Below are 27,975 nucleotides of genomic sequence, written 5' to 3' on the forward strand. Positions count from 1 at the left end.
AATCGGGATTTGAAGTCCGGCTAGACAGAGAGGCGAGTGTGCTGCATAACTGTTGGCCATCCATTGACGCACTTTAATTATGCTGTTCACACAAAAGCGAAATAAATGAAGTTTTTTGCAACATATGTGCAACTGCAATGTGCAACATACGAATATCACTGGAAGGTGTAACATACTAATATCACTGGAAGGTGGAACATACTAACATCACTGGAAGGTGTAACATACTAATATCACTGGAAGGTGTAACATACTATCACTGGAAGGTGGAACATACTAATATCACTGGAAGGTGTAACATACTATCACTGGAAGGTGTAACATAGTAATACCACTGGAAATTGTAATATACTGATATCACTGGAAGGTGCAATGTACAAATATCACTGAAAGGTGCAATATACTAATACCACTAGAAGGTGTAACATACTAATATCACTGGAAGGTGTAATATAATAATATCACTGGAAGGTGTAATATACTAATATCACTGGAAGGTGTAACATACTAATATCACTGGAAGGTGTAATATAATAATATCACTGGAAGGTGTAATATACTAATACCACTAGAAGGTGTAACATACTAATATCACTGGAAGGTGTAATATAATAATATCACTGGAAGGTGTAATATACTAATATCACTGGAAGGTGTAACATACTAATATCACTGGAAGGTGTAATATAATAATATCACTGGAAGGTGTAATATACTAATACCACTCGAAGGTGTAACATACTAATACCACTGGAAGGTGTAATATAATAATATCACTGGAAGGTGTAATATACTAATATCACTGGAAGGTGTAATATACTAATATCACTGGAAGGTGTAATATACTAATACCACTAGAAGGTGTAACATACTAATATCACTGGAAGGTGTAATATAATAATATCACTGGAAGGTGTAATATACTAATACCACTCGAAGGTGTAACATACTAATACCACTGGAAGGTGTAATATAATAATATCACTGGAAGGTGTAATATACTAATATCACTGGAAGGTGTAATATACTAATATCACTGGAAGGTGTAATATACTAATACCACTAGAAGGTGTAACATACTAATATCACTGGAAGGTGTAATATAATAATATCACTGGAAGGTGTAATATACTAATACCACTAGAAGGTGTAACATACTAATATCACTGGAAGGTGTAATATAATAATATCACTGGAAGGTGTAATATACTAATATCACTGGAAGGTGCAATATACTAATACCACGAGAAGGTGTAACATACTAATATCACTGGAAGGTGTAATATACTAATACACCTCTGGGTCTTCCACTCCTTGCCTGGGAATCCTGTTCACCTGAAGCGAGGCTTGCTTTTCTAAACTCTTCTTTTTTTTCATAATGCACACCACCAGCGCGGCAGTTCACAGCCGCGCTCTTTTTCCGTGACGTCATGGCAGCTGCTTGTGCCCCGGCGCACCTCGTCCCTCTTGGACGGTACAGTCCGGCAGGAATTCCCTTCTGCCGGATTCCAAACACACGTGCAGCCATGACGTCACTGTGCATCTCAAAGCAAGCCCCGTGTTTTGCGAACACATGTGCTCTGCTCGTCGGAGCTTTACAAACACGCTCGCGTGGAGAACCCATCCGGTCCAAATTCCGAATCCAGCCTAGCTTCTGTCCGTCCGCGGAATCGGCTAACATCCACCGCTGGCGTTTCCGGACCGGGTTTCACTTGCGCAGCCGCGCACGTGGCGGCCTTGTGCGTACCACAGCACGGACCCCGCACGCGCTGCCGTGAAAACCCGGTACGGTCCCCAATGCAGCTATGGCCGCTACTCGGCCTTTGTCCCTCATCTGTCGCAGTCGTCGTCGCCATTCAACGCGCACACTCCTGCGTGCCACGACGCTCACACATCTCACCATGGCACTCGGACACGCGGTTGTGTCCTCTCGCATACCAACCGCCATTTCTCTTTCATACAGCGACCTCACACACGCGGTCTCTCTCACACATCACCTTTCACTCACACACACCATACTACTCACACAATGCGTGCTTTCCAGCACGCATTTCGCCACACTCGTAACCACACACACCGGGACGACCACGCTGGGGATTTGCGTCACCACAAGGGTTCCCGGGGCCTTCATACCCCCAAGCTTCATGTGCACCTGTCAACAGCACTCGCCCCCTCTACCTCGTTTGGCACGACCGGACCCACCTGGTCGAGATCCGCTTCAAGGGGGCACATTTCCTCCCTTCGTTCCTGAAGGAGGCTATCCTGCTACTTGCATCGGGTCCCAACACATTCCTCAAGCTCAACCCCATTGTCCCTCACTACCTGCATGTTGGCGTGTTCGTCCTTTGTGTCGTGTTTATCGTGTCGTCGCTCCTCTACCGTTTCTACCTACCGTGTCTCTGTTATTCCTTTTATTATTTCCGTCGTCTCTACGTGTCTTGCCGTACACGTCTCCGTCACCCCATTCAATTTTTCCCTCTGTGTCACCGTCATTTCTCTGTCACCTGCACGAGTCTCGTCTTACACGTCCCCCATATTACTTTGTCCTCCACCGCGGGCCGACACAGTCCACACTCCCCCTCAGCTGGCTCACTCCAGCACGTGGCGCCGCCATTATGAGCTCCACTGCCCGCGTTTCGCTCCTCGCAACTGCCGTCACTGCCTTATGCCCAGCCTGGAGATTCCGCTCGATGTGCTGCATCTCACCCCGCAGTTTTTGCATATTCTCATCCATGTTGTTTTTTATTTCTTCCTTCATTTCCTTTGCGTTTTCTTTTAAATTCGCTTTCATTTCGTTTTTCATTTCACTTTGCATTCCATCCATTTTGTTTCCCCATTCATTTTTCATTTGTTGCGTATTTGTTTCCATGTCGCTTATTATCTTGCAAGCACTTTCATCCATTTCGCTTCCCATGCCATCCATCCTTGCCAGCAAAATTAACAATATCTGGCGTATAATGGGAGTGCCATGCACGGTGATTTCGTCCTGAGCCATAGATTCTAACATTTCCAAATCCATTCCTAATCCCTCCTGCCCCTGCTCGCCTTGGCTGAACATTTTACGTGCTGGGAATAAAATTTATAACGCTCGTAATTTGGGGACACAGGGGGGGGGGGTTGCTCCGTATACCCCTGATCCGACTCCGTGAATTTTGCTACGGAGGCGGAGGGGGCCGAATCCCACTCCTGACACCAGTTGTTACGGGCCGGGCGTCAGCCGCCAACCGACATCTCTGAATGGAGCCGCAAGTCGAGTCGGCCCGACCAATCGCCCGGAATATAGATCGCCACCCGGATAACTCCGAGCGATGGGTCCTTGTACAAGAACCGAAATACGCCAATGGGCAGATCACGTGGGGTAGGGTCGAATGCCAATCTTCAATTTACCTAAATACCCACGTTATCCAACTACCGGGGTATTCCACCCTCGACGGAACTCGTACGGAACAAACCGCCGAGGCGAGCCTGTTCGTACGCGATTCCGAGCGGCGTAATCGCCGAGAACCGTCGGTCTAAATATCCCCCGATTACGGCAAACCAACGGCTTTCCAACTCCCAACACAAGAAATGTTCAGTCAATGAGGGAATGGACGCAACGAGCAGGTTTGCATTCACATAAGGACATTTATTATAATGAAACACGTATGCAATTAAATAAGGCAAAACACGTCTGCAATTATACAAGCAACAAAAGCACCACAAACGAACTACAACCGTCTACTTATTATGTACAGTCATTTACACTTAACAGCAGTTCCTACTTATAAGACAGGCCCACGGACACACGTACGCACACACACACACCCCCCCCACACACACACCCCCCCCCACACACACACACACACAAGAAACGGTGGCTGAGGCCTTTAATCACGGGCTCCAGCTCGGAGGACAGGTGAGCTGGAACTCAGAGTTTGACTCGAACCTTTCCACTTCGTGTGGTCTTCAACTTGTCCGGACCCGGGCTCCAGCGAGAGCGAGCTGGATCCAATCGCCGCGATCCTTCCCGAGCTCCCACGAATCCTCCCGCGCTTCTCAACACGTGCCGGTGAGACGAGGCGCCGATCCTTCCTGTCGATCGTCACTTCCCCGAGGATCCAACTCCAAGAAGAGGCCGATGCGTCGCACCAAGCCAGGAAGCAAAATGGAGAACAAAAAGCTCCATGAACCAAGAAGAAGAGGAAGGAGAGGAAGAAGCCTCCACTCGCAGCTCGAGCCGAACAACTGGCTCAAGTTCCTTCCAAAACAAAGCAGCAGCCGAAGCTCACTGAGCCAGCCGAAGAAAAAAGCTTCCGAAGGCCTCAATCCAAGCAAGCCAAGCAGGACCCGATGGAGTGCTGAACGACTGCTCTCTCCGAAGCAAAAATCTTACTCCGCCCATGGGACTCAGCACACGAACTCTGCACACGGGACTCTTCATGGGACTCTTCACCAACTCTGCCACGGGACTCCCACGAACTCAGCCCACGAACTCAGCCCTACCACGGGACTCCCACACAAACAAAGAAAAGATGTCCTCTTTATCCTTTGCACCCCCTCCCCCGCACCCGGCGTGACTCATGCCCTCGTGATTCACGCCCCGCTCAACCACGGGTGGGAGGGAGTTGTTGACGTCACCGCAGGGCTCTTCTTCCTCTTCGCAGAAGAGGGGGAGGGACGTTTCCATTGTTCGCTCCCTAACTATTAAATCGATCCGCAGCGCATCTAATCGATTTCAAAACATTTAAACAATGGAAGGTGAGCTCTCTCGGGAACATGCACTTATCGACATAGCTGACAAAGGGAACGTGTATGTTGTGTGCAATTGAATTCCAAATTCCTAACAATACTAATACCACTGGAAGGTGTAATATACTAATATCACTGGAAGGTGTAACACACTAATACCACTGGAAGATGCAATATACTAATACCACTGGAAGGTGTCATATACTAATACCAATGGAAGGTGCACTATACTAATACCACTGGAAGGTGCAATATACTAATACCACTGGAAGGTGTGATATACTAATACCACTGGAAGGTGCAATACACTAATACCACTGGAAGGTGTAACATACTCATACCACTGGAAGGTGTCATATACTAATACCAATGGAAGGTGCACTATACTAATACCACTGGAAGGTGCAATATACTAATACCACTGGAAGGTGTGATATACTAATACCACTGGAAGGTGCAATACACTAATACCACTGGAAGGTGTAACATACTCATACCACTGGAAGGCGGAATATACTAATACCACTGGAAGGTGTAATATACTAATACCACTGGAAGGTGCAATATACTAATACCAATGGAAGGTGCAATATACTAATACCACTGGAAGGTGTGATATACTAATACCACTGGAAGGTGCAATACACTAATACCACTGGAAGGTGTGATATACTAATACCACTGGAAGGTGCAATACACTAATACCACTGGAAGGTGTAATATACTAATACCACTGGAAGGTGTGATATACTAATACCACTGGAAGGTGCAATACACTAATACCACTGGAAGGTGTAACATACTCATACCACTGGAAGGCGGAATATACGAATACCACTGGAAGATGTAACATACTATCACTGGAAGGTGTAACACACTCATACCACTGGAAGGTGTAATATACTGTTACGGTTGTGGAAATTCGCATTGCATCATAAAGGGTCCTCAGGTGAGATATATCGGTAAGTTCATGTGTAGTTAGCCCAAACCCGTTGTATAGAGGGAATATATGTGATCCATTCGGGCTGCGATGCTTCAGTTCACCGTTTTTCTTTGGCTATTGTTAATTTGGTGCAAGAACAACAACGAACATCGCCACAACCAACATCTCAACGATCACGCCATTCACTACACGACGCCATCTTCCACAACTACGCTACCACATCTTCGCTACTCGCCATTCAACGAGCACCGTGCGGTCACGATCTCCGCGGGACGGAGGGAAGGGGTGGAGTGGCAGCAGCGGCCAGGGTGCGAAGGGGCATCTCCCGCCCGAGTCTTTCTTCCCTTGTCGTACGGTGCGTGCAAGAACAAAAACCAACAACGCCTGTGGGATTTTCCCTTCTGCTTTTCCCGCGCTTTGGCATGGGGGAGGGGCGATTTGAGCTGGAGGCTCTTGATTCGTTCAAGCGATTGACAAAAGGCGTAGGCGTGAAGGTCGATGAGAACGTCGTTCCCTTTCCTGTTCCCTTGTCCCTGAAGGGGAATTGTGGAGAGTTGGAAGCTGGAGACTCTTGGTTCGTTCAAGCGATTGACAAAAGGCGTGGGTGTGGAGAGTTGGAAGCTGGAGGCTCTTGGTTCGTTCAAGCGATTGACAAAAGGCGTGGGCGTGAAGGTCGACGAGAACGTCGTTCCCTTTCCTGTTCCCTTGTCCCTGAAGGGGAATCGTGGAGAGTTGTGTTGAGCGTTCCTGGTCGAAGGTTCTGTTCGTTCGTCCAAGCTGTCGGGCGGACGACACGTGCAGGCGCGCGGCCCGAGCCAGTGGACCACGCCGGAGGGACTCGGAGTTACGGTCGCCAAGGGCTCGACGGGCTCAGGGAAGTCGCGACTTCCATTTCTTTTGGGTTTTGTGTAAACGTGTGTGTGTGGCGCAAGTCTGGAAAAGTAGAACGGTTAAGTGTTGCCGTGTAAGTCATATTCGGTTGTAGATCTGCGTTGGTTCTTTGCTCTTGTTTTTCTTTACATAAACGTATACGTGTATTGCTTTTGTTCCTTTGCTTTAATGTAATATACGTGCCTTCCGTGAATAAATGTGCTTGTCCGATTGTTTCCCGTTTTGCTTCGTCTTTTCCTTTTATTGAATCTCCATCTTGCATCACGTAAGGGATTTGTAGTGGGTTTCAACATCCCGGTAATTAATCAGAACCGTCAAGGCCGGCGATAACTCCGCTCAGTTATCCCTGTAATACGTAACGAACCGCTTAAGCGGTTCGTGTCCGGAGTCGGCCTGTGGCGTGGTCCCATCCCTCGGCAGATTACCAGTGCGAGTACCATAGGTATATCGCCTATCGGCGATTTACCCTATCTCGCGCGGGTGGACTGCGGACTGGGTGGTGGTGGGGTTAAACCCCCACCCGTGACTGGCTCCTGGCGGTAGTTCCCGGAGGGTCACGACAGAATTGTCCGTTCGGTGGGCGAGGCGGCTCTTATTAGAGTTACGCGGTCGCTCGCACGCCGGACGGGCCAGAATTCGCAACAATACTAATACCACTGGATAGTGGAAGATACTAATATCACTGGAAGGTGCAATGTACAAATATCACTGGAAGGTGCAATGTACAAATATCACTGGAAGGTGCAACGTACTAATACCACTGGAAGGTGTAATATACTGATACCACTGGAAGGTGCAACATACTATTATCACTGGAAGGTGTAACATACTAATATCACTGGAAGGTGCAATGCAAAAATATCACTAGAAGGTGCAATGTACAAATATCACTGGAAGGTGCAACGTACTAATACCACTGGAAGGTGTAATATACTAATACCACTGGAAGGTGCAACATACTATTATCACTGGATAGTGGAACATACTCATATCACTGGAAGGTGCAATGTAAAAATATTACTGGAAGGTGCAATGTACAAATATCACTAGAAGGTGCAACGTACTAATACCACTGGAAGGTGCAACATACTATTATCACTGGAAGGTGTAACATACTAATATCACTGGAGGGGTGTAATATACTAATATCACTGGAAGTTGTAATATACTGTTACGGCTGTGGAAATTCGCAAACCACCATTCAGGGCCCGTAGGTGAGATAACTCTAAGTACATGTGTAGTTAGCCCCAAACCCATTGTTTAAAGGGAATTTATGTGATTCATTCGGGCTGCGACCCTTTGAGAGAGCCGTTTTTCTGTTCTATCTTTATTTTGAACCAACCATGTCTCAACCGCCATAACCATCAAACCACCACCGATAAACCCTCCACCACCCTCACCCCTCTCCTTCTACGGCCATTCCCACACCACCTGTGAACACTGAGCATCGGGCTGTCTTGGGCTTGTTCAAGATACGCACCGAGCCGCGAGTGCAAATAGCGGCCTTTCCGAAGGAGAATTCGGATCAAGAATGCTACACGCCCACTTCTGATCCGTCCAATTAGCAAGTGCAGAGCGGCTTGGCCCCGCCTCCAGGCGCGTCTGTGTGAAATCCATATATGCAAATTATAGGATCAGGGGAGGTTCACGCCCACTTTTCCTCCGTCCAATTGGCGAGCGTAGCTCCGCCCCCGAGGTCATTCTGATCCGGAAATTTGCATATTGTTTCTCCTGCCGGCCTATAAAACGGCGAGCGCGAGGCGAATAGTGGCAGAGTCAGTTTTGGTAAGAGAGTCATCGGGCAGAGTGTGGCAGCGGCAGAGTGTGGCAGAGAGTGGAGTCGGGTGGCGAAGGCATCGTGTTGGGTTCTGCAGTCGGCTGAGGAGAGTTGTGGGAAGAGGCCAAGCAGCTCGGGTCCGAGGCAAGAAAGACGGCGGTCGGCGACGAGGTCGCGGTGGGAGATCGCTCGTCGCGGGACCCAAGCCAGCCAGCCATTCTGCTTCCCCCAGGCCATCAACAATTCCCCCTTTTCCCTCGCTCTGAGGTAGTGCAACAAAGGGGGCCCCGTTCCCACCCCACTCCAAACGTCATGCCAACGAAACCCGCAAAGGAGCACGGAGTCGGGGCACAGCCACGCGGCCATGTCCGCGGCTCGTCCGCCAACGCGTCACGAGGACGCGGGTAGGACCCACCCGGTCTCGCGGACCTGGCCGCTCCTTCAGGTCCCGCGCACATATTGGCCTACAGGCCCGTCTGCCCCCTTGTCTATGAGGGTGGCTTCTTTCCTTTGCTTTTGAGTAAATGTGTGTTGATGCCGTGTCTTGTAAAGTAGAACTGTGTAAGTGTTGCCATGTGTGCGCGTAGTCGGTAGTAACTCTGCGTCATTGTTTCTTTTGTTTTACTCATATAGGTGCATTTTAACTGTTTGGCTGTATATGTGTGCTTTCCGTGAGTCGCGTAATAAATGTGCATTGTGTGAACTGTTTTCCCGTTTCGCTTCATCTTTTCTTTATTGACCCTCCATCCTGCTTCACGTAAAAGGGTTCATAGTGGGCTTAAAACGCCCGATAATTAATCGGAACCGTCGAGGCCGACGATAACACCGCTCGGTTATCCCGATAACACGGAACGGACCGCTTAAGCGGTTCGTGTCCGGAGTCTGCCTGCGGCGTGGTACGATCGCCCGGTCGACCATCCACGCAGGTACTTAGGCAGATCAAATTTGGGGAGAAACCCTATCCTGCGCGGGTGGGCAATTCGCAAGGTCGTGGTGGGGTGAAACCCCCACCCGTGACTAACTCCCGGGGTTGTTCCGAGAGGGTCACGACAGAATTGTCCGTCCGGTGGGCGAGGCGGCCGCCATTCGAGTCGAGCGGCCGATCGCACGCCGGCGGGCGCAAATTCGCAACAATACTAATATCACTGGAGGGGTGTAACATAGTAATATCACTGGAAGGTGTAACATACTAATATCACTGGAGGGGTGTAATATACTAATATCACTGGAGGGGTGTAATATACTAATATCACTGGAAGGTGTAATATACTAATATCACTGGAAGGTGTAATATACTAATATCACTGGAAGGTGTAATATACTAATATCACTGGAAGGTGTAATATACTAATATCACTGGAAGGTGTAACATACTAATACCACTGGAAGGTGCAATATAGTAATACCACTGGAAGGTGTAACATACTATCACTGGAAGTTGTAATATACTAATACCACTGGAAAGTGTAACACACTCATACCATGGGAAGGTGCAACATACCAATACCACTCTCTGGATGGTGGAACATACTGTCATCACTGGAAGGTGTAATATACTCATATTACTGGAAGGTGCAATGTACTAATACCACTGGAAGGTGGAATATACTAATATCACTGGAAGGTGTAACATACTAATACCATATATCAGGTGGAATCGTTTTCAGTCTCATCAATGGGACAGGCATTGGTGCATGTTTGCCCAATGCAAGTAGGGCAAATGGGGGGGGGGGGCAGAATAGGCCAGCCTTGCAGAAACTGAAATTCTTTCTGCAACCTCCCTTGTAACATAGCAATATTACTGTCCACCAGTGAACCAGATTGAGGTGACGTCCACCAGACGGCGGTGTACTTGGGTTAACCTGAGGCAGTACCTTTGGGTGGGTGCCTGCAATGTCCTATCCTGAAGAGAGGATGATCACCTGTCTCTGTTATCATCTGAGCTCAAGCGTTTGGACATCGGTATTGCAGCACTCTCTGAGGTTCGGAGACCGGATTGCGGCGAGATAATGGTGGGTGGTTACACCTACGATTAGTCTGGTCGCTCTGATGGTCACCATGCCCAAGGAGTTGCTGTAGCTGTGTCCAATAAGCTGACTCCAATGATAACTGAGGTAACACCGGTCAACGAGCGTATTATGAGATGAAGGATTCGTCACTCCATGGGTGTTATTTCCCTGGTCTCTGTTTATGCTCCGACTGAGGCGAGTGATCTCACCGTGAAGGACAATTCTATGCTACGCTCGAGTCTGTGGTTGATCAGTGCCCCAGGCGAAATACACTTTTAGTCTTGGGGAATTTCAATGCATCGTCTGGAACTGATAGGAATGGTTATGAGATGTGTGTTGGTCCCCATAGGTCTGGAACTGTGAACCTGAATAGCACTAAGTTCCTTGACTTTGCAAGAAGTCCTGGACTTAGGATGGCCGGTTCATGGTTTTAGTGCCCACAAGCTCATCGCTGGACTTGTTATTCCAACGCTGGTGGTGTGGTAAAGGAGATTGACCATGTGCTCGTTGGAGGAAGATACAGAACTGCAGGGTCTACCAGAGTGTTCAGTTCCTGAATACTGACCACCGACTTGTTGAAGCAACTCTTAAGTTGCACCTTACATCCAGGAGAATGGTACCATCCCAGCCTATACTGCATGTTGGTAAGCTCAAGGATGAGAGGGTAGCTGAGGAGTTTGCGAACAATCTGAGTACAGATTTGGGGGGTCTGGATGCTTTGGGAGATCCTGAAGAGTTGTGGAGTGCCTTCAAGACCACCATCCTTGATGTTGCCGGTGGATGTCTTGGAACTCACCGTAGGGCGAAGAAGAATTTTGTCTCTCAAGGGACACTGGATACCATTGACCAGAGTCGCAGGGCCAGGCTGAATGGCAGAGCTGAGCTGTTCAGGGAGCTGAGGCGTAAAACTGGACGTGCACTAAGGGTGCACAAGGAGGCCTATGTGCGAGGAATCTGTGAGGGGGTACAGCATCACCTGTGGTCAGGTAATTCTCGTCCTGCTTACAAGGGAATTCACACATTGCGTTCATCCAAGCCCATCCCTCTGTGCACTGCAGTGAGAGCAGAGGGTGGTAGGCTCTTGACAGAGGAGTCCGAAGTGAAGGCCCGCTGGGCCGGTTACTTTGAGCAATCAACTGTGGTCCACCTTGTTTGTGGAAACACAGGCTGTGGTGAACCGATTGAAATGTGGTAAAGCTCCAGGGATCTGTGGCATCCATGCTGAACTGTTCAAGGCTTGTGGAAATGCTGCACTCATGTCATTACATGCAGTTCTGTGTTCTGCCTGGAACACAGGCATCATCCCAACAGACTGGAAGAGGGGCCTTTTTGTCCCTCTCTGGAAATGGAAGGGTGATCGCCAAGACTGCAACAACTACCGAGGGGTGACACTGCTCTCAGTGCCGGGCAAGGTCTTTGCTCGGATAATTCTTGATATGGTTCGCCACCATCTGCTTGAGCACCAGCGTCCAGAGCAGTCAGGCTTTACACCAAAGAGGTCAACGATTGACCGTATCCTTGCTCTTCGGGTCCTCATTGAACGCAGAGGGGCTGCTTTCGGTAGGGGCTGCTTGCAGCTTATGTTTATCTCTGTAAAGCGTTTCATTCAGTGAATCGGGATGCTCTCTGTAGGATTCTTGGTCTTCGTAGGGTGCCACCAAAACTGATCGATCTGATGTCTGAACTATACTCTTTCACTGAGAGTGCTGTTAGATGTGATGGTACCATCTCTGACTTATTTCCAGTTGTTACTGGAGTTTGTCAGGGGTGTGTACTGGCCCCCACACTTTTCAGCACTTGTATGGAGTGGATTCTGGGGAGGATGTCAGAGAGATCAAGCTGCAGTGCATCATTTGGGAATGTCAAGATCTCTGACCTTGATTTCGCAGATGACGCAGTCATCTTTGCGGAGACTTTAGATTTCCTTTTGGGGGCCATCGAGGTTCTGAATGAGTCGTTTCCTGGGTTTACGGGTTTCCTGTGTCAAAACTAAGATCCAGGCTTTCAATGACATCTTGGATGATGCTGTCCTGTCTGTGCCTGTTTGTGGTGAGGACGTTGAGGTCATGGAGAGATTCACTTACCTTGGCAGCGATATTCATGTCTCTACTGGCTTGGAGTCAGAGGTCAACAGACGCCTGGGTTGGGCCTGGGGAGTCATGGATTCACTGGATCATGGGGTGTGGTGCTGTCGGTACCTGTGTGGGAGGACAAAAGTCCGAGTCTTCAGGTCCTTGGTGCTTCCAGTCTTGCTCTATGGATGTGAGACTTGGACTCTGACCAGGGATCTGAGACGGAGACTTAATTCCTTTGGTACCAGGTCTCTTTGGAGAATCCTTGGCTATCGCTGGTCGGACTTTGTGTCCAACAAGCGGTTGCTGAGAGAGACTCAAATGAGATTTGTTACCTGCATAGTCCGTGAGCGTCAGCTGCGGCTGGATGGCCATGTGGTTCGTTTTCCTGACGCTGATCCTGCTCACTAAATTCTCTCAGCGAGGGAGTCTCGTGAGTGGAGGAGGCCAATGGGCCGACCACGTACCTTGTGGTTGCAAGCAGGTTGATCGGCATCTCGAGGAGATGGGGTGGGGCCAGGCATTTGCCTGGGGGATGGCCAGACGGAGGCTCCTGGAGTACCGGTGGAAAGTGGACGCAGCGACGCGCTGCTCTGGCGCATGCTCCCATACCTGACCTGACCTGACCTCCCTTGCACCTACATGATACCATGCTTAGTACCCTATCCGGTGCCACTGGTCGCAGACGAGAGTCCTGTTTACAAAACATTGCTAGGTTTCTACACAACAAATTGCTACATTGCTGCACAATGTCCCCGGCTCCCTCTGGTTATTATTTTTCACAATGTGACAGGCTAACCCTCTATTTTGGGGGAGAATCAGAAGGAGAAGGAAAGAAGACAAATTTACCCATGCATAGAGTGCTTTGACACCTACACAACCCCCCAATCCCCTCCTCATCCTAACATATTCTATCAAGCTACGGATGAAGGCCTTGCATGTGGATATGCATTCAGGGGTTCCAAGGAAGGACCTTATACAATGGAGGATACTTTGAAATGTGGTTTGGCTGAGAAAGATCATGGCTGATAGTGAGACTCAGGAGTTTGAAAGAGTGAAATTGCTCAAGAGGATTGTTGAGAAAGTAGATCAGAGGGTTTACCAGAGTGTCCTTTTGGAGAGAGCTCGTGAGAGTGTGAGATTTGTCAGGATTGAAAGACATATTCCAAGTGTTCGACCAGCTTGTGATGTTTTTTCAAGGTCTGAAGAGAGGGAACAGGCTGTCGCCTGCCTGTCTGAGGGATGAGGGATTTCACAGCAGAGGGTGGAGTCATCAGCAAATAGATAAAGGGGATTTTCCAGAGTGTCAGAGAGATCGTTGATGAAGATTATGTATAGGACCGGGCCCAGAACACTACCTTAGGGCACTCCAGCCTTTACAGGGAAAAGAGATTAAAGGATTCCATTGAGAGCCACATGTTGGCTTCGAGAGTAGAGGAAGTCAGGAAGCCATGTGTGGAATTATCCTTAGATACCATAGGAAGAGTTTAGAGAGTAAGGTGGGATGCCAGACTGCATCCAAAGCATGAGATATGTCCAAAGAGATGGCTCTTTGATTGATTTCTAGTTTGTAACTGTAAAAGAGGAAAGTGCAGATGTTGGAATTACTCATGGTCAGGTTTGCTTTAAAATATGCTCACGTGAAAAATCAGGTGAAAACTGTGCTGCCACAAATCTTAATTTGATGGAAGATCCAAACTATGAGAATTACAATGACAGGGATGAAATATGTCTTGAGTAATTATCTTTTGTAGGCAATTTGTCATTGGTTGCAAGAAATGACTGAGTTGTAAGGAACAGGATCATTATTTTATGTCACATTAGCATTTTGGTGGGAAAATTGAACAATTTTTTTTTAAAGCTTTGGTAAAACTTTCATGTCTTGATGCACATGACGTACAAGTACACCAAGGCAATTGTGTCTTGAAGAAAGGAAATCTGTGAGTTTTCTTCTGCCAGGATTAGCTTGGCCAAAAAGTAGTGAAAAATAGGACCACTGGACCTGTAGCTCATCTGGGCCCTGGTCTAATGTTAGAACCCAAATCTGGTAGCATTCTGATTGGTGGGTCTGGAGAAGAAGATTTTGGAAGGAATGTGCACAACTACCATTTTGACACACTTCTGGTCAGAAGAAGATTTTGAAGGAATTTATGCGAATTTTCCCCAAAATTGACTAAGTCGGTCATTTTGACAAATTTCTGGTCATGTGATCAACATGGCCTCTGCAATTTAACATCAGAACCATGTCCTAATGTTGTAACCTAAATTTGGTAGCATTCTGACTGGTGGGTCTGGAGACGAAGATTTTGGAAGGAATTTGCGTGACCGCCATTTTGACACATTTCAGGTTACATGATCAATATGGCCTCCACAATTTAACATCAGGACCCTATCCTAATGGTGTCACCCAAATTTGGTATCATTCTGACTGGTGGGTATGGAAAAGATTTTGGAAGGAATTTGCGCAACTGCCATTTTGACAAACTTCTGGTCATGTGACATGGCCTCTGCAATTTAACCTTAGGACCCTTTCCTAATGTTGAAACCCAAATTTGGTAACATTCTGACTGGTGGGTCTGCAGAAGAAGAAGACTTTCCCAGGAATTTACACGAGTTCCCCCAAAATGGACTAAGCTGGCCATTTTGACAAACTTTCGGTCAAGTGATCGGCATGACCTCTGCAATTTAACATCCCTACCCTGGCCTAATGTTGCAACCCAAATTTGGTAGCATTCTGACTGGTGGGTCTGGAGAAGAAGATTTTTGAAGGAATTTATGCAATTGTCCCAAAAATTGAGTAAGCCAGCCATTTTGACACTTAGGGACACATGATTAACATGGCCTCCGCAATTTTACATCAGAACCGTGTCCTATTGTTGTCACCCAAATTTTGTAGCATTCTGACTGGTGGGTCTGGAAAAGATTTTGGAAGGAATTTGCGCGACTGCCATTTTGACAAACTTTCGGTCATGTGACATGGCCTCTGCAATTTAACATCAGGACCCTTTCCTAATGCTGAAACCCAAATTTGGTAACGTTCTGACTGGTGGGTCTGAAGAAGAAGATTTTCCCAGGAATTTACGCAATTTTCCCCAAAATAGACTGAGTTGGCCATTTTGACAAACTTTCTGTCAAGTGATCGGCATGACCTCTGCAATTTAACATCCCTACCCTGGCCTAATGTTGCAACCAAATTTGGTGGCATTCTGACTGGTGGGTCTGGAGAAGAAGACTGTTGAAGGAATTTACGCGATTTTCCCCCAAATTGACCAAGTCGGCCATTTTGACAAACTTTCGGTCACGTGATTGGCATGACTTGTGCAATTTAACATCCCTACGCTGGCCTAATGTTGTAATCCAAATTTTGTAGCATTCTGACCAGTGTGTCTGGAAAAGTAGATTTTGGAGGAATTTGCGTGACCGCCATTTTGACACAGTTCAGGTCACATGATCAATACATGATCTGTCGCTATATTGACACACTATCTGGAGAAGAAGATTTTTGAATTTTTTTTAACTGCGTCGGCCATTTTGACCGACAAAAAAATCACGTGACCGGAACGAGGTTTGCGACCCATTACCAGTCGGGAGAGGAATGTTGCAGCCAAATTTTAGCTGGATCCGACCGGCGGTTTGGCTGGAGAAGTCAAAAAAGGAGACAGATGGACGCTGCGCGATGACAATACCTTATTGAGAATGTAAATTACAGAGAAGCTAAAAATTAAATTAAACAATTGCACCGATAATTTTCATAACCAGGAAGGTCAAAAGCCTCAATCATTCAACTTTGTAATGACCTATTTTAAAGTAAAAAATAAAATAAAATAAGAGAAGCTGAAATCCATAAATTGTATCAGAGATCTGTTCTCAGGGCTGGCAGGATAGCTTGGAGGTACTGTTGTAGCCAAAAGTATTGGCACCCTTGCACTTTAAAAAAGAATAATGCACCATTTCTTCCAGACAATTGTTGACATTTTAAAAGTATTTTGTTCTCCACAAATGTATTTCTTTGGTTTTCAGTGGAACAAAACAAAAAAAAGCTGAAAAAATTACTAAATCTTAGCTCATGTCACACAGAAATCCTAAAATGCCCCAGACAATATTATTGACATGTTTTAGAAGTTGTTGGAAATAATTAGATTTCAAGCAGGTGATTCTCCTTTACTGTGGAATTGAACTCACCTGTGTTGAGTTGCAGGTGCCTGCAATATAAAATTCACTCATTCAACCAATTTGAGTCGAGAAAAGGAATAATTGTGCTGTTTTGTGTCACTGTGTCGACCGTAACGAGCATGGAGAAAAGAAAGAAAACCAGATAATTGTCTGAGGAGGTCAGACACAAGATTGGAGCCAAGAATGGATAATCTTAAGGCTACAAGTCCATCTCCAGAGATCTTGATGTTCCTGTGTCCACCGTACACAATGTTATCAGGAAGTTTAAGGCCCATGGCACTGTAGCCGACCTCCCTGGACGTGTCGCAAGAGAAAACTTGATCAAAGATTGCAGCGAAGGATTGTCCAAATGGTGGAGAAAGCACCTCAATCAAATGCCAAACAGATTCAAGCTGACCTTCAGACACGAGGTACGACAGTTTCAACTCACACCATCCATCACCAACTCAATGAAAGGGGGTTCTATGGTAGGAGACCCAGGAGGATCCCACTGCTGAGAGGGAGACATAAGAAAGCCTGACTGGTGTTTTCCAAAACACTCCTGAACAAGTCAAAATCCTTCTGAATGTCCTGTTGACAGATGAGACCAAATTAGAGCTTTTTGGTAAAGGGGCTGTCACACCTTGACGATTTCGCCAACCTATGCCGATTTATGAAAAAATTGCCTAATACGCTGGCACACATCTAATACGTTATGGGTAGGTTTTGTAAACGTTAAGAGCACGCTGAAAAACACTGCCAAAAGTCGTTGTACGCTGGCTTTAATCGTTGAACTTTGTGGTTTTTCTCAAATTTTCGTATGATTAAAATTTTACGACGTACTCGGCGTTTGGCTCACACGTTCTGCTACGCTGGCCATAAGGTTTAGGCACGTTTTGCGATCGTTGACACACGTTATTTATATGTTACTCATATGTGGAAACACGTTGAGGCAACATTTGCGTACCCGAAACTTATTCATAAACTATAGGTAACGTTTTATAAGCACGCCACACGAACGTTGTTCACAGCTCGCAACGTGCTACTAGAAAGTTTCTCATACATCGAAACACATCAAAGTAATGTTTAGGGAACCCGTGACTTATTTATAATCTATGAGTAACGTGCTTGGGAATTAGTTGTAGAGCATGTCCTACGAACAAATACGTATGTAGACATATTTGACGTCTTCAGGACGATCACAGAACTTACTGAATGCATTTCTAACAAACAGCTGACGTAGAATGACGTATTGGCAGCGATTAGGGGAATTGGTATATAAAAAGGGCCTTCGCAGGAGGAACCCGTCTTTTTTTTTAGACTTCGTGGTGAGTACATGTCCATGTCATTCCGAGAGATGGAGGATACGGGAACGCTGAGACGACACTACCTACCTGTCCTCGAACATCAACATAACCTCATCGAGTTGACACTGCACCAGTTGCGTGCCAATAGAGCCGGGAGAAGAAGACGTGAACGGAGGAGAAGGAACTGGGTGAGACCATGGATCGGGAGGCGACGCCATTACGGCATATATGAGCAGCTCATGGTGGAACTCCGTAACGAGGACCATGCATCCTTCATCAACTTCCTGTGAATGCCCCCAGCGATGTTCGACGAGGTGCTCGCCAGAGTGGGTCCAAGGATAACCAAGCATTATTATTAAATCATTTCAATAGTCCAGTGGAAGCGATTTAACTCGTTCAATGGATACGATTTGAATTGCCTTGCAGCAGTGTCAAAAAACAATAGCCGAGTTACAGCCGTTTATTAAAATAGTTTAGTGGCAGTCAATGGATAGTAAACGTCATGTAATCGTAAATGATGCGCTCCCACGCTATGCATACGTTAGACTATCGTTGGGCATAGGTTGTGGACGCCTAAAGCACGATAAGCAATCTTTGGTATAACTAATCTAATAAGTTATCGAAGCGTTCTGTGTTCATTACTAGTACATTATGCATTTGTCAAAGTCTTTTTTAATAATTTCAAGAGTAAAACAAAGAAATATTTCATCTTCGGAATGAGGAAAAAAATTAGCTCTTCCAGAACATCGAACAATGGTGCAAAGTATTCTCCTATTCGTTGACGCAACGAGGATCCATCATCCCCCACAGCCTCCACATCACCCTCACATACTACTACTGACATAGACATACAGCTACTACCAATGCTACTTCCACTACTACTACTATTATTACTGTCACGCACACCTACTACAAGTAATAGTACTGCTACTATTGATACTACCGGCGTTCACATCTACTCACCATGGAGTCTGGAACAATGATGGGTTTTTATTGTGAAGCCCATTTATATATACCAATTCCCCTAAACGCTGCCAATACGCCAGTACACGGTAGATGTAAGTTAGAAACACTTTCAGTAAGTTCTATGGTTGTCTAGAAGACGTCAATTTAATTCGTCTACATATGACAATGTGCGTTTTACATACGTTACAAATAGGTTCATAGCATGTTACTCAATGGTTAGAAGCACGTTTTACTTAGGTTCAAAACATGCTACTCATAGGTTAAACGCACATTACTCTTACGTTCATAGCACGCCAATCATTGGTTCAAGGCCAGTTATACATAGTTTCAATGCACGTTACTCATAGTTTCCAAGCACGTTAAACATAGGCTAAGCTGACGCTACTCATTTGTTCAAAGCACGTTACTCATCGATTAGAAATTTGGTTTCAAGTATGTTGGCCATTACCTTGACGTACTTCGACTTATGAGTAACCTACAAGTAACGTGTGTTTGCCGTGTTTAAACGATCGCGGAACGTGCTAGGAACAGATGCCAACGCATGCGAAACGTGTGAGCCTTACATCGAGTACGTCTTAAAATTTTCAGCATGCTTGAAATTTCACGACGTATCAAACGGACTAGGTAATATGCCAGCGTACTTCAATGATTTCCAGCATACTCTAAATGTATACACAACTTACCTGTAGCGTATTTGACATGTGCCTAGCGTTGTAAACACATTTTTCATAGAATGGCATACGCTGGCAAAATCGTCAAGGTGTGACTGCGATGTTGACACTTCAAATTCTCAGACAGTTTTGATTTCAATGGGCGTCCGGCAAGTTATTAACTGGCTACGCCACGAGTTCGCCGGCGATACGTATAGCACGCAAAGGGTAAGTTAAACTCTTGTTTGTCATAGGTTTTGAACGCCGACCACAAGGTAAGCATTCGTTGGTAAAAGTTATGTATAACACAACGAAACGTTCTGTGCCCGTTACTAATATGTTATGCAAATGACCAACACGTTATGAAAACGCCAAAAACTTTAAAAAAAAAACATCAAAATTTCAGCGTACGCCAGCGTTTTACATACATTTTTATACGTTGCCATTGCTGCCTAAAATGTCAAGGTGTGACAGGGCCCTAAAGCACATCATCTCTATGTTTACAGAAAACAAAATTAAGCCTTCAAAGAAAAGAACACCTTCCCTACAGTCAAACTTCCCGACAGTCAAACCTTCAGTGGTGTTTTGGGTTTGCTGTGCTGCCTCTGGCACTGGATGCCTTTAATGTATGCATGGCATCGTGAAATCAGGAGATTACCAAGGCATTTTGGAGTGCAATGTTCAACCCAGTGTCAGAAATCTGGGTCTCAGTCGAAGGTAATGGGTCTTGCAGCAGGACAATGATCCAAAACACACTTCAAAAAGCACCCAGGAATGGTTCAAGACAAAATGCTGGACTATTCTGAAGTGGCCAGCAATGAATCCAGATCTACAGTAAATCCCATTGAACCCCTGTGGGGAGATCTGAAAACAGCAGTTGGGAGAAGGTACCCTTCAAATCTGGGAGAACTGGAGCAGTTTTCACAAAGAAGTGTGGTTCAAACTCCCAATAGAGAAGTGTAGGAAGCTCATTCATGGCTATAGGAAGTGCTTGACTGCAGTTATTTTGTCCAAAGGCTGTGCAACGAAATATTAAGTCGACGGTGTCAATAATTTTCTCAATGAAATTTCTTTTTATTTTCTGATTTTAAAGTATATATTAAGTTCTGAATCAAAAACAAAGGTTCTGTAATATTAACAGTGAAATAAAGAATTGTGGAGACCAAATACGTTTGTCAATTTCAACTTATTTTTCGAGAAAATTGTGAGTTATTTGAAAAAAGTGCAAGGATTCCAATATTTTTGGCCACGACTGTATTTACACTTATATTTCAGCCATTTATTCTTTTTGGTTTGAATCTCGTCCCAGCTATAAACTCTCACCCTTCACATGCAAGGCTATCACCTGGACGTTAAGCGGGCACTGGTTGTTTGTGGCTGTTAAAGATCCCATGCCGTCTTTTGCGAAGAATAGGATAACTATCGCTGCCACTCTGGTTGAATTCCAAATGCCCGCCATCTTCACTCGGTTTGTGAAAGACTTAGCCCCCACCTCTCACCCCCCAAAAAAAGAAGCCGTTCCCTGGTCAACCACAAGAAGGTGGGAATAATTGGGACCATTAAGTTAGTCTTCATTGCAGAGATCTTTCCTATTGTCAAGATGTGCAATTGCCCACGACAAATTTCCTCTGTTCATCTATTTTTAGAGAGGTGTGATGGGGGGAGAAACACATTCTGTATGCAGGTGTGGGAAAGGACAATTTCAATTTGTAGTTGTTGGGGGATATGGAATCTTGTTATAAATGTCAGGCATAGTGAGAAGAGGCATTCCTGGTCTGTAGGAAGAGACAACCTCATCTCTAGGTACTTAAACAATCTGTATTTTAACATTTGTTTTCCATTCTAATTGAGAACGTGAACAGTAAGATTCAGGTGCAGCGGTGGGGGAGGGGAGTAATCCTATTCTGTAGACAAATGTGGGACGGGGTGGACAATCCTAGTCTGGAGGAAACTGCAGGAAGGAAACAAACAATCTTTTTCTCTAGGAAGGCAATCATTTCTCTTTACTGATCAGTGATGCTGATGATAAGCTACACTATTATGTCATGCTTCACAACATTAATTAATCAGTCCTGGACGATTTTCTTCACAATGTGATTCAAGACCATTGAAAACCATTAACGGAGCAGAGAAGCATTTCCCCTGAAGTCAGGGGTTATTGCATTCATGCACCACGATGTTTTTGAAAAACAATTATAGCAATAACAGATCAGTGCCGCAAGGCAGTAGATATGTGTGTCGCAAAGCTTGTAAAACCTGTCATCAACGTGTGCACGCACCTATGGGCACCTGCTCCTTTTTGCTTAGAACCACAAATGCTGATGTCGAGTCAATCCATGAAACTTGAATGCCACCTGATTGCAAAAAGAAAGATAGAAAACCAAAACCAAAACCAAAACAAAGCGATAATTACACGTGTTATTAATTACCAAACAAAATAATGAAATGTTGCAGCTCTACTCATTATTAAGCAAGCCATTTGCAGGCCAAGAGCAATGGCTTGGCCGCAGAGACCCAGGGGTGCACACATGAGATTTACAACAGTAAGAGTGGGTGAGTGAGAAATGAAGCAAAACATGAAAAGGTTTACAAATGAGCAGATCTGCTTACCAAATGCACTAAACAGCTGGTGCAAGTCGCTCGTTTTCCACTCTTTGGGAAATGTCACGTGGAGCACGTTGTCCCTTTTTGGCTTTGCTACATGTCAGAGGAGGAGGTAGATCACAGTGGGGAAAGGGGAGAAAGACGCAGAAGGGGGAAGGGAAATAAGAAGGTATTTATACATTTGTGCATGGTGATGCACGGTGAGAAAGAGCAAATAAGTTAATATCAATCGTTTCCAGTAAATGCAATAGACAGAGACTCACGGTCTGGACCAGTAAGATTCAGGTATGGAATGTCAATTATCCTCATTAAAAAGAGCCTGGAGAGGAGGGAAAGGGGTGGGGGAATTAATGTTATTGCATCACATTGTTCGAAATATACCTATGAAATAAATTAAACGTTTGGATGCGGTCTGAAGGAGAAAATGAAAGGAAGTTGAATGCGAAGCTGTGGTATTGATAGGAAAGCAAAAGTTCAGTTGAATGAAGAGGAGCAGCTGGCTCACTTGTTGACAAACGGCTCAATAAGAGCTGACTGGGCTGCAACGTGCTGTTTTGCTGGATGCATAAAGGTCCCTACACAGCGAAAGGGAAGAAATGTTGATTAAACACATGGTATGAGTGTTTTTAGTGCAAGCAATCTGTACTTTGACCAGAGTGTAAACAAGAACAGGTGATCCAGCTTGTTTGAACAATGAACACTGAGTGGACCCATATTAGCAAAGTAAAGAAGCAAAGAAGGGTAATGAAGAGGCAGATGGAGACTGTGTGCAAAAATTAGTTTTGTTCGTTCCATCCCATGTAAAGCTGTGCACACATAGAAAGGAAGACCTTACGGTGATATTAAAAACCATCCCTGCGAATATTACAACAACAAAAAAATTAAAAGTTGGAAGCTGTCCAGGCATCAGTGACAATTCTGAAGAGAGCCCTCGGAACAAAACTATGAGAAAAAGAACACTTCACAGCCTGGTCCATGAATCATGATCCTTTACTGAAATGGAGGTGTATACTTCGAGAGCCGGGAGGACTCCGTTCCACCTTCTGAAAGCCGCATATAAACACGAGCGAGCGAGCGCGCACGCACGCACGCACGCACGCACGCACGCACGCACGCACGCACGCACGCACGCACGCACACACACACACACACACACACACACACACACACACACACAGTAATCATCATCTGTCGTCCCCCGATCCCAGAGGTTGGCTATGAGATTTCATTCTAATCTAGCTTCAATATCTCTAATGAGCTCCACTTTTGACTTCCTTATCCACTTTATCATTTTGTCTGTCTGTTGTTTTTTTTTATCTGCCTTCCTCTTGCTCTTCTTCCATCAGTCTTACCAGTCAGTATTGCGTTTTGTAGATTTGGATGATGCACAACGTGGTCAAAATATTCCAGCTTCCTCTTTGCTATCATGCATACACCATCTCTCGTCATACCTACCATTGCAAATACCTCTTCATTGGATTTTCTTCCTTTCCATATATAACTCTAATCATTCTTTTTAGCACCCATGCTTTCAAAGCTTTTCGGTGTTCACAATTCTGAATCGAATTGTCATAGTCATCTTTCTATTGCTTTGTGATCATTTCATGTTGTTCAAAGTTGATATGGTCATCTCGATTGTTCTCAACATCTGCATCCACTCCCAGCATCAGTAAGTAGATGCCCTGGGTACACAAAATATTTAACATCTTTTAACTGTTTACTGGTAATCTTTACATTGAATTGTGGCAATTTAAATCTTTACTAAAAGACATCACTTACATTTGTTTTTTACAGGAGCGAGACTCATGTAACAGTAAGGTAGAAATGACAGTGGGACAAACATCAAGGGAACGAACAACCAGGAAAAGAGGATAGAGAAGAGTGGGGGAGGGGAGGAAACACTGAAATTGAGTACAATGGTTGTTCGGAAAGGTTAATGCGGGTAATGAAGATCATGTGTCAGGATTGGGGAGGACATGAGGTGGCAGTGCACTGCTTTCTTGAAGTCCTGGAGTGAAGAAGAGTGTGACGGAACAGTCTCTGGAAGGTAGTTCCACACACACAGGTGGGAGAAGTGAGGAATGAAAGAGTGGAGGTGTGCAATCGGCCTGAATTTTGGAAATTCAACCACAAGAAGGTTACTGGAAGAACTTGTGGATCCTGGAGTTACTGGCGAGGGTTGGGGGACTGAGATAGCAGAGGGAACAAAGTTGGAGAACAGACAGTAGAAAAGAAAGAGACCACTGACCTGTCATATATGGGGAACGTTATTTAGATGGCTCCTAACAATGCAAGCAAATGAGTCATCTACTACTGACTCACTGGACAGGCATCAATGTGCCTTCTTAAGGTGAACTGACTGTTTAACCACGATTACAATGAATGACTTACATCAATGTTTTTGCGTGGAAATGATGTAAAATATGCAGATGTTGAATTTGTGTAAGCTTTCAACGATCAGGAAATGTTGGAAACGTGTGCAAAAATGACGTATGAAGTGACCATTCATCGTTTTAATAGCAGATTCTAAATTTATACATGATGGGTGATGCTCGCTCTTTATGTCCATGTTTTTGGGTACGTGTCATTATGACAATGGCGTCGTACACAAATATAAATGTAGGTGCTAAAAACATTCGGAAAGGCAGTCACGTGTTCATGACTCAAGATGAGTCTCCTTTCTCCGAGAACAGCATTTTAATCAAAAATTCCGTGACCTTTTGCTCACAGTTTATCGCAGATAAACTCTTTGCAAAAACAACTTTAAGATGACGTTGATGAAAATCTTATGTTAGTGCTGAAACGTTGAATTATTTTTTTATTTTGGTAAAACCACTTCAAATGCTATTCAACATTGTAGCACGTACCAAGGTAGTTCGCCATCGTGATGAAGGAGAGGCCCGTGATATAAGCATCGTAACCAGCTTCGTGAAGTTGCTCTGTTGCCGTGTTGTACGCCGGGAAGTCTTCAGAGCTCTCTGCACATGCACAACACGTTAATTGCATTGCAACTTGGCAACAATGCTGTGTAAAAGCAAGGTTTTGATCTTAAAATATGCACGGGTGCTCCACATCCTACAATACAAGATCAGTCCTGCAATGTGAAAATTATGTGCAGTTTTCTAAGGTCAATGCTTGGCATACATTTGCAGTCTCGTTCGGATGTCCAGGAGAAACAGTGGTCAAGAACATTAACCATTCCAGTAGCTGCTTTGCACAACACAAACACCTCAGAGATCACCACAATGGCAAAGGATTCTAAAAATAATCCAAATACGCAGCTACAATGGAAGAAAAGTGAAAGTTTATTCTTTCACGATGCTATGTTTAGATCGTTTCATAAGGGATTATGTTTTGCTGCCAATCTGACATGGTTTAAGTTTTTGACAAGTGTTATTCAAAATATAGCATTTTGCCAAACATTACGAGTGAACATTCTTTCCGTTGCACTTGCAGAGACAATTACCCATTTTACTATTAATGACAGCTAAATAGAGGGATGTATTGACAATGAAGCAAGCTGTTAAAGTCTCCAAGGGAAACCTTAGCTTCTCCTTGCTTCCCACAGTGGTACTTTGATCAACTTTCTGTTGATGCAATCCATTGTTCTACCTGACCGCCGACGCAGAATGACATTAGCCTTCATGATTAAAGAATAGTTTTCCATGATGTTAAAGTCACTGACAGGCAAGTGCAATGCACACAAACCCCGAGAGACATTTCACACAAACTTCTACCTTTCCAGTTAATCTGATAGCTTCAGCAAGTACAATAAGTTTAGTGTGGAAAGTTATAATGGGAATAATAATTATTTTATAAAAAGGATGGCGAAGACCACGGATGCCTGAAACTGGCTATTGCCATCAGGTGCATGTTACAAGGTGCAAACCATCCTACAGTGGCAAAAAAATCTGCACGGTAAAGTAACATAATACAATGTATGTGTATATATATATATATATATATATATATATATATATATATATATATATATATATATATGTATGTATATACACACACACATACACATATATGTATATATACTATGTGATTGCACCTGGCGTTGCCCGGGTTCTTTTTGAATGAATTTAATCTTCTGTACATAGGTATGACGCGAGCCCAGTATCAATTCCCTATTGGGCCATGGCAGTCATAGCCGAAGGGGGTTGGTGAGAGGGAAACAAAAAACAACTCTGAAACAAAAATGTTAGGACAGGCCCCGGGAAAGTTACAGGCGAGGTGGTGAGGCCCCTCGGCCTCTCTCTCTTCTCCCCCACACCCCCCAAGCCAGCCATCTACAAGCATGGCACAAGTGACAACTAGAAGCTGACAAAAGACTGTATGTAGTATCTGCTGTAATGCATAAATGTCATCAATGATGTGGTGACAAAGTGAAATGATGTGGGAAATACAAGTGATGCACATTCATCACAGAACAGAAAAATAGCCCCTCTCCACTCCCACTCAAACCCAAAAAGCAGGATGATATCATAATTCAAGGTGGCATTATTCAACTTCCCTCCAAACAATAGGCTGGAAAAATAAATGTGCAAACAAAATTGAAAAATAAACCAATGTCACCCGCAGGGTGACCCGTGTCTTGCCAAAAGGTGACCACGTGTGACTTCTTTAAGACCACACTGAGGTGAACAGAGCTGCTATCCACCAGAAGCGACTCCTTGAGGAATATCTGCCTACGAGAGATTCCGATGAGAATCGTTCTACAGAGTAACCATGAAAAATATGCTTTTGCCTGATAACGTCACCAAATGACGTCATAATGTCTCAAGCTTGACATATCGAGAAAGCACTCATCGAGGTGTTCAATTTGAGGTACTACACGATATGGTTCCTAAAACTTGAAAATTTGACCTTGGGGTCAAATATGTTTGACCTCAGGCGCTAACCATGAAGGTCAAGGCCAATCGCCACCAAAAATTAATCAGCTGAGCGCCAGATCATGAACTATATTCCCATGAAGTTTGAAGACGATCCGATCAAAATTACTCAAAAAATAAGGGTTTCGTCGACTCCCCTGATTTGCCACAAAGTGACCTTGACCTTTGACCTTGACCTTCAAAATTTTGTGCACTGAAAGGGACCTCTATAGGCCTCTGATATGCGAAGTTACAAAAATTTCCAATGATAACTGTGCTCTGCAGAATTTTTTATACGTGATTACAGACAAACAAAAAACAAAAAAAAACATACAAGCTGACTAACATATCTTGCAAAAACTTCGTTTTGGCAAGATAATAAAACAATATGATGTTTTATTCACTTTTACACATCCCATTTTCCTTCCCAATAATACCCATTTTCTTTTCTTCTTTATTTTTCTCCCTCCATTCCAAAACATGTTGACAACCTCATTATATTATTTTCAACCATAATTTATTTTGTTCACATAAAGTTTCCTCACTTCATTGGCATGCAAAACTGGTTTGGTTGGCACATGAGTCACTTTGCTTTTATTCATCATTTATAGGAAGATGAGAATCAGGCAGAATAGCGCTTCGTTCATCTCATCTTCAGCAGTTTGAAATTACATCCTTGATGGTCAAACAATCTCATTATAAATCCCTCTTCCACTCATCTCCTTTATAAATTTTCTTCCTTTATCTCTCCCTTCTCGTGAAAAGACGAGGTTTGCTAAAATTAGGTCTTTGCAATAAATTTTAATGCAGTGCTTTTAAATTTATGAACGATAGTGCATATTGTTATGGATCAGGTCTTGGGGGTAAAATGGAGGATGATAATAATAATAATAGTAATAATAATAATAATAATTTCATAGTACATTCATACTCGAATAAATGTGGTGTAATTCCTGTAAGTGATAAAGTATGTCGAGCACATGTTTAGAAAGCTCTCGT

General features: G+C 44.6%; 1 protein-coding gene across 1 annotated transcript in view; it reads right to left on the reverse strand.

Moving 5' to 3' along the window:
• PARN (poly(A)-specific ribonuclease) overlaps positions 1–27,975 on the reverse strand; it is a 285,191-nt gene that overhangs the window by 47,303 nt on the left and 209,913 nt on the right. Inside the window, exons 17-21 of the mRNA XM_085885374.1 lie at positions 24,967–25,077; positions 22,605–22,674; positions 22,363–22,418; positions 22,106–22,192; positions 21,775–21,849 (exon numbers count right to left, since the gene is read on the reverse strand). Coding sequence (XP_085741500.1) covers positions 21,775–21,849; positions 22,106–22,192; positions 22,363–22,418; positions 22,605–22,674; positions 24,967–25,077 — 399 coding nt within the window. The remainder of the gene's footprint in view (positions 1–21,774; positions 21,850–22,105; positions 22,193–22,362; positions 22,419–22,604; positions 22,675–24,966; positions 25,078–27,975) is intronic.

This window comes from Eptatretus burgeri, chromosome 1 (genome assembly GCF_056783735.1).
Source record: "Eptatretus burgeri isolate ZD-2024b chromosome 1, Ebu_testis_v1, whole genome shotgun sequence".
NCBI classification, from domain to species: Eukaryota; Metazoa; Chordata; class Myxini; order Myxiniformes; family Myxinidae; genus Eptatretus; species Eptatretus burgeri.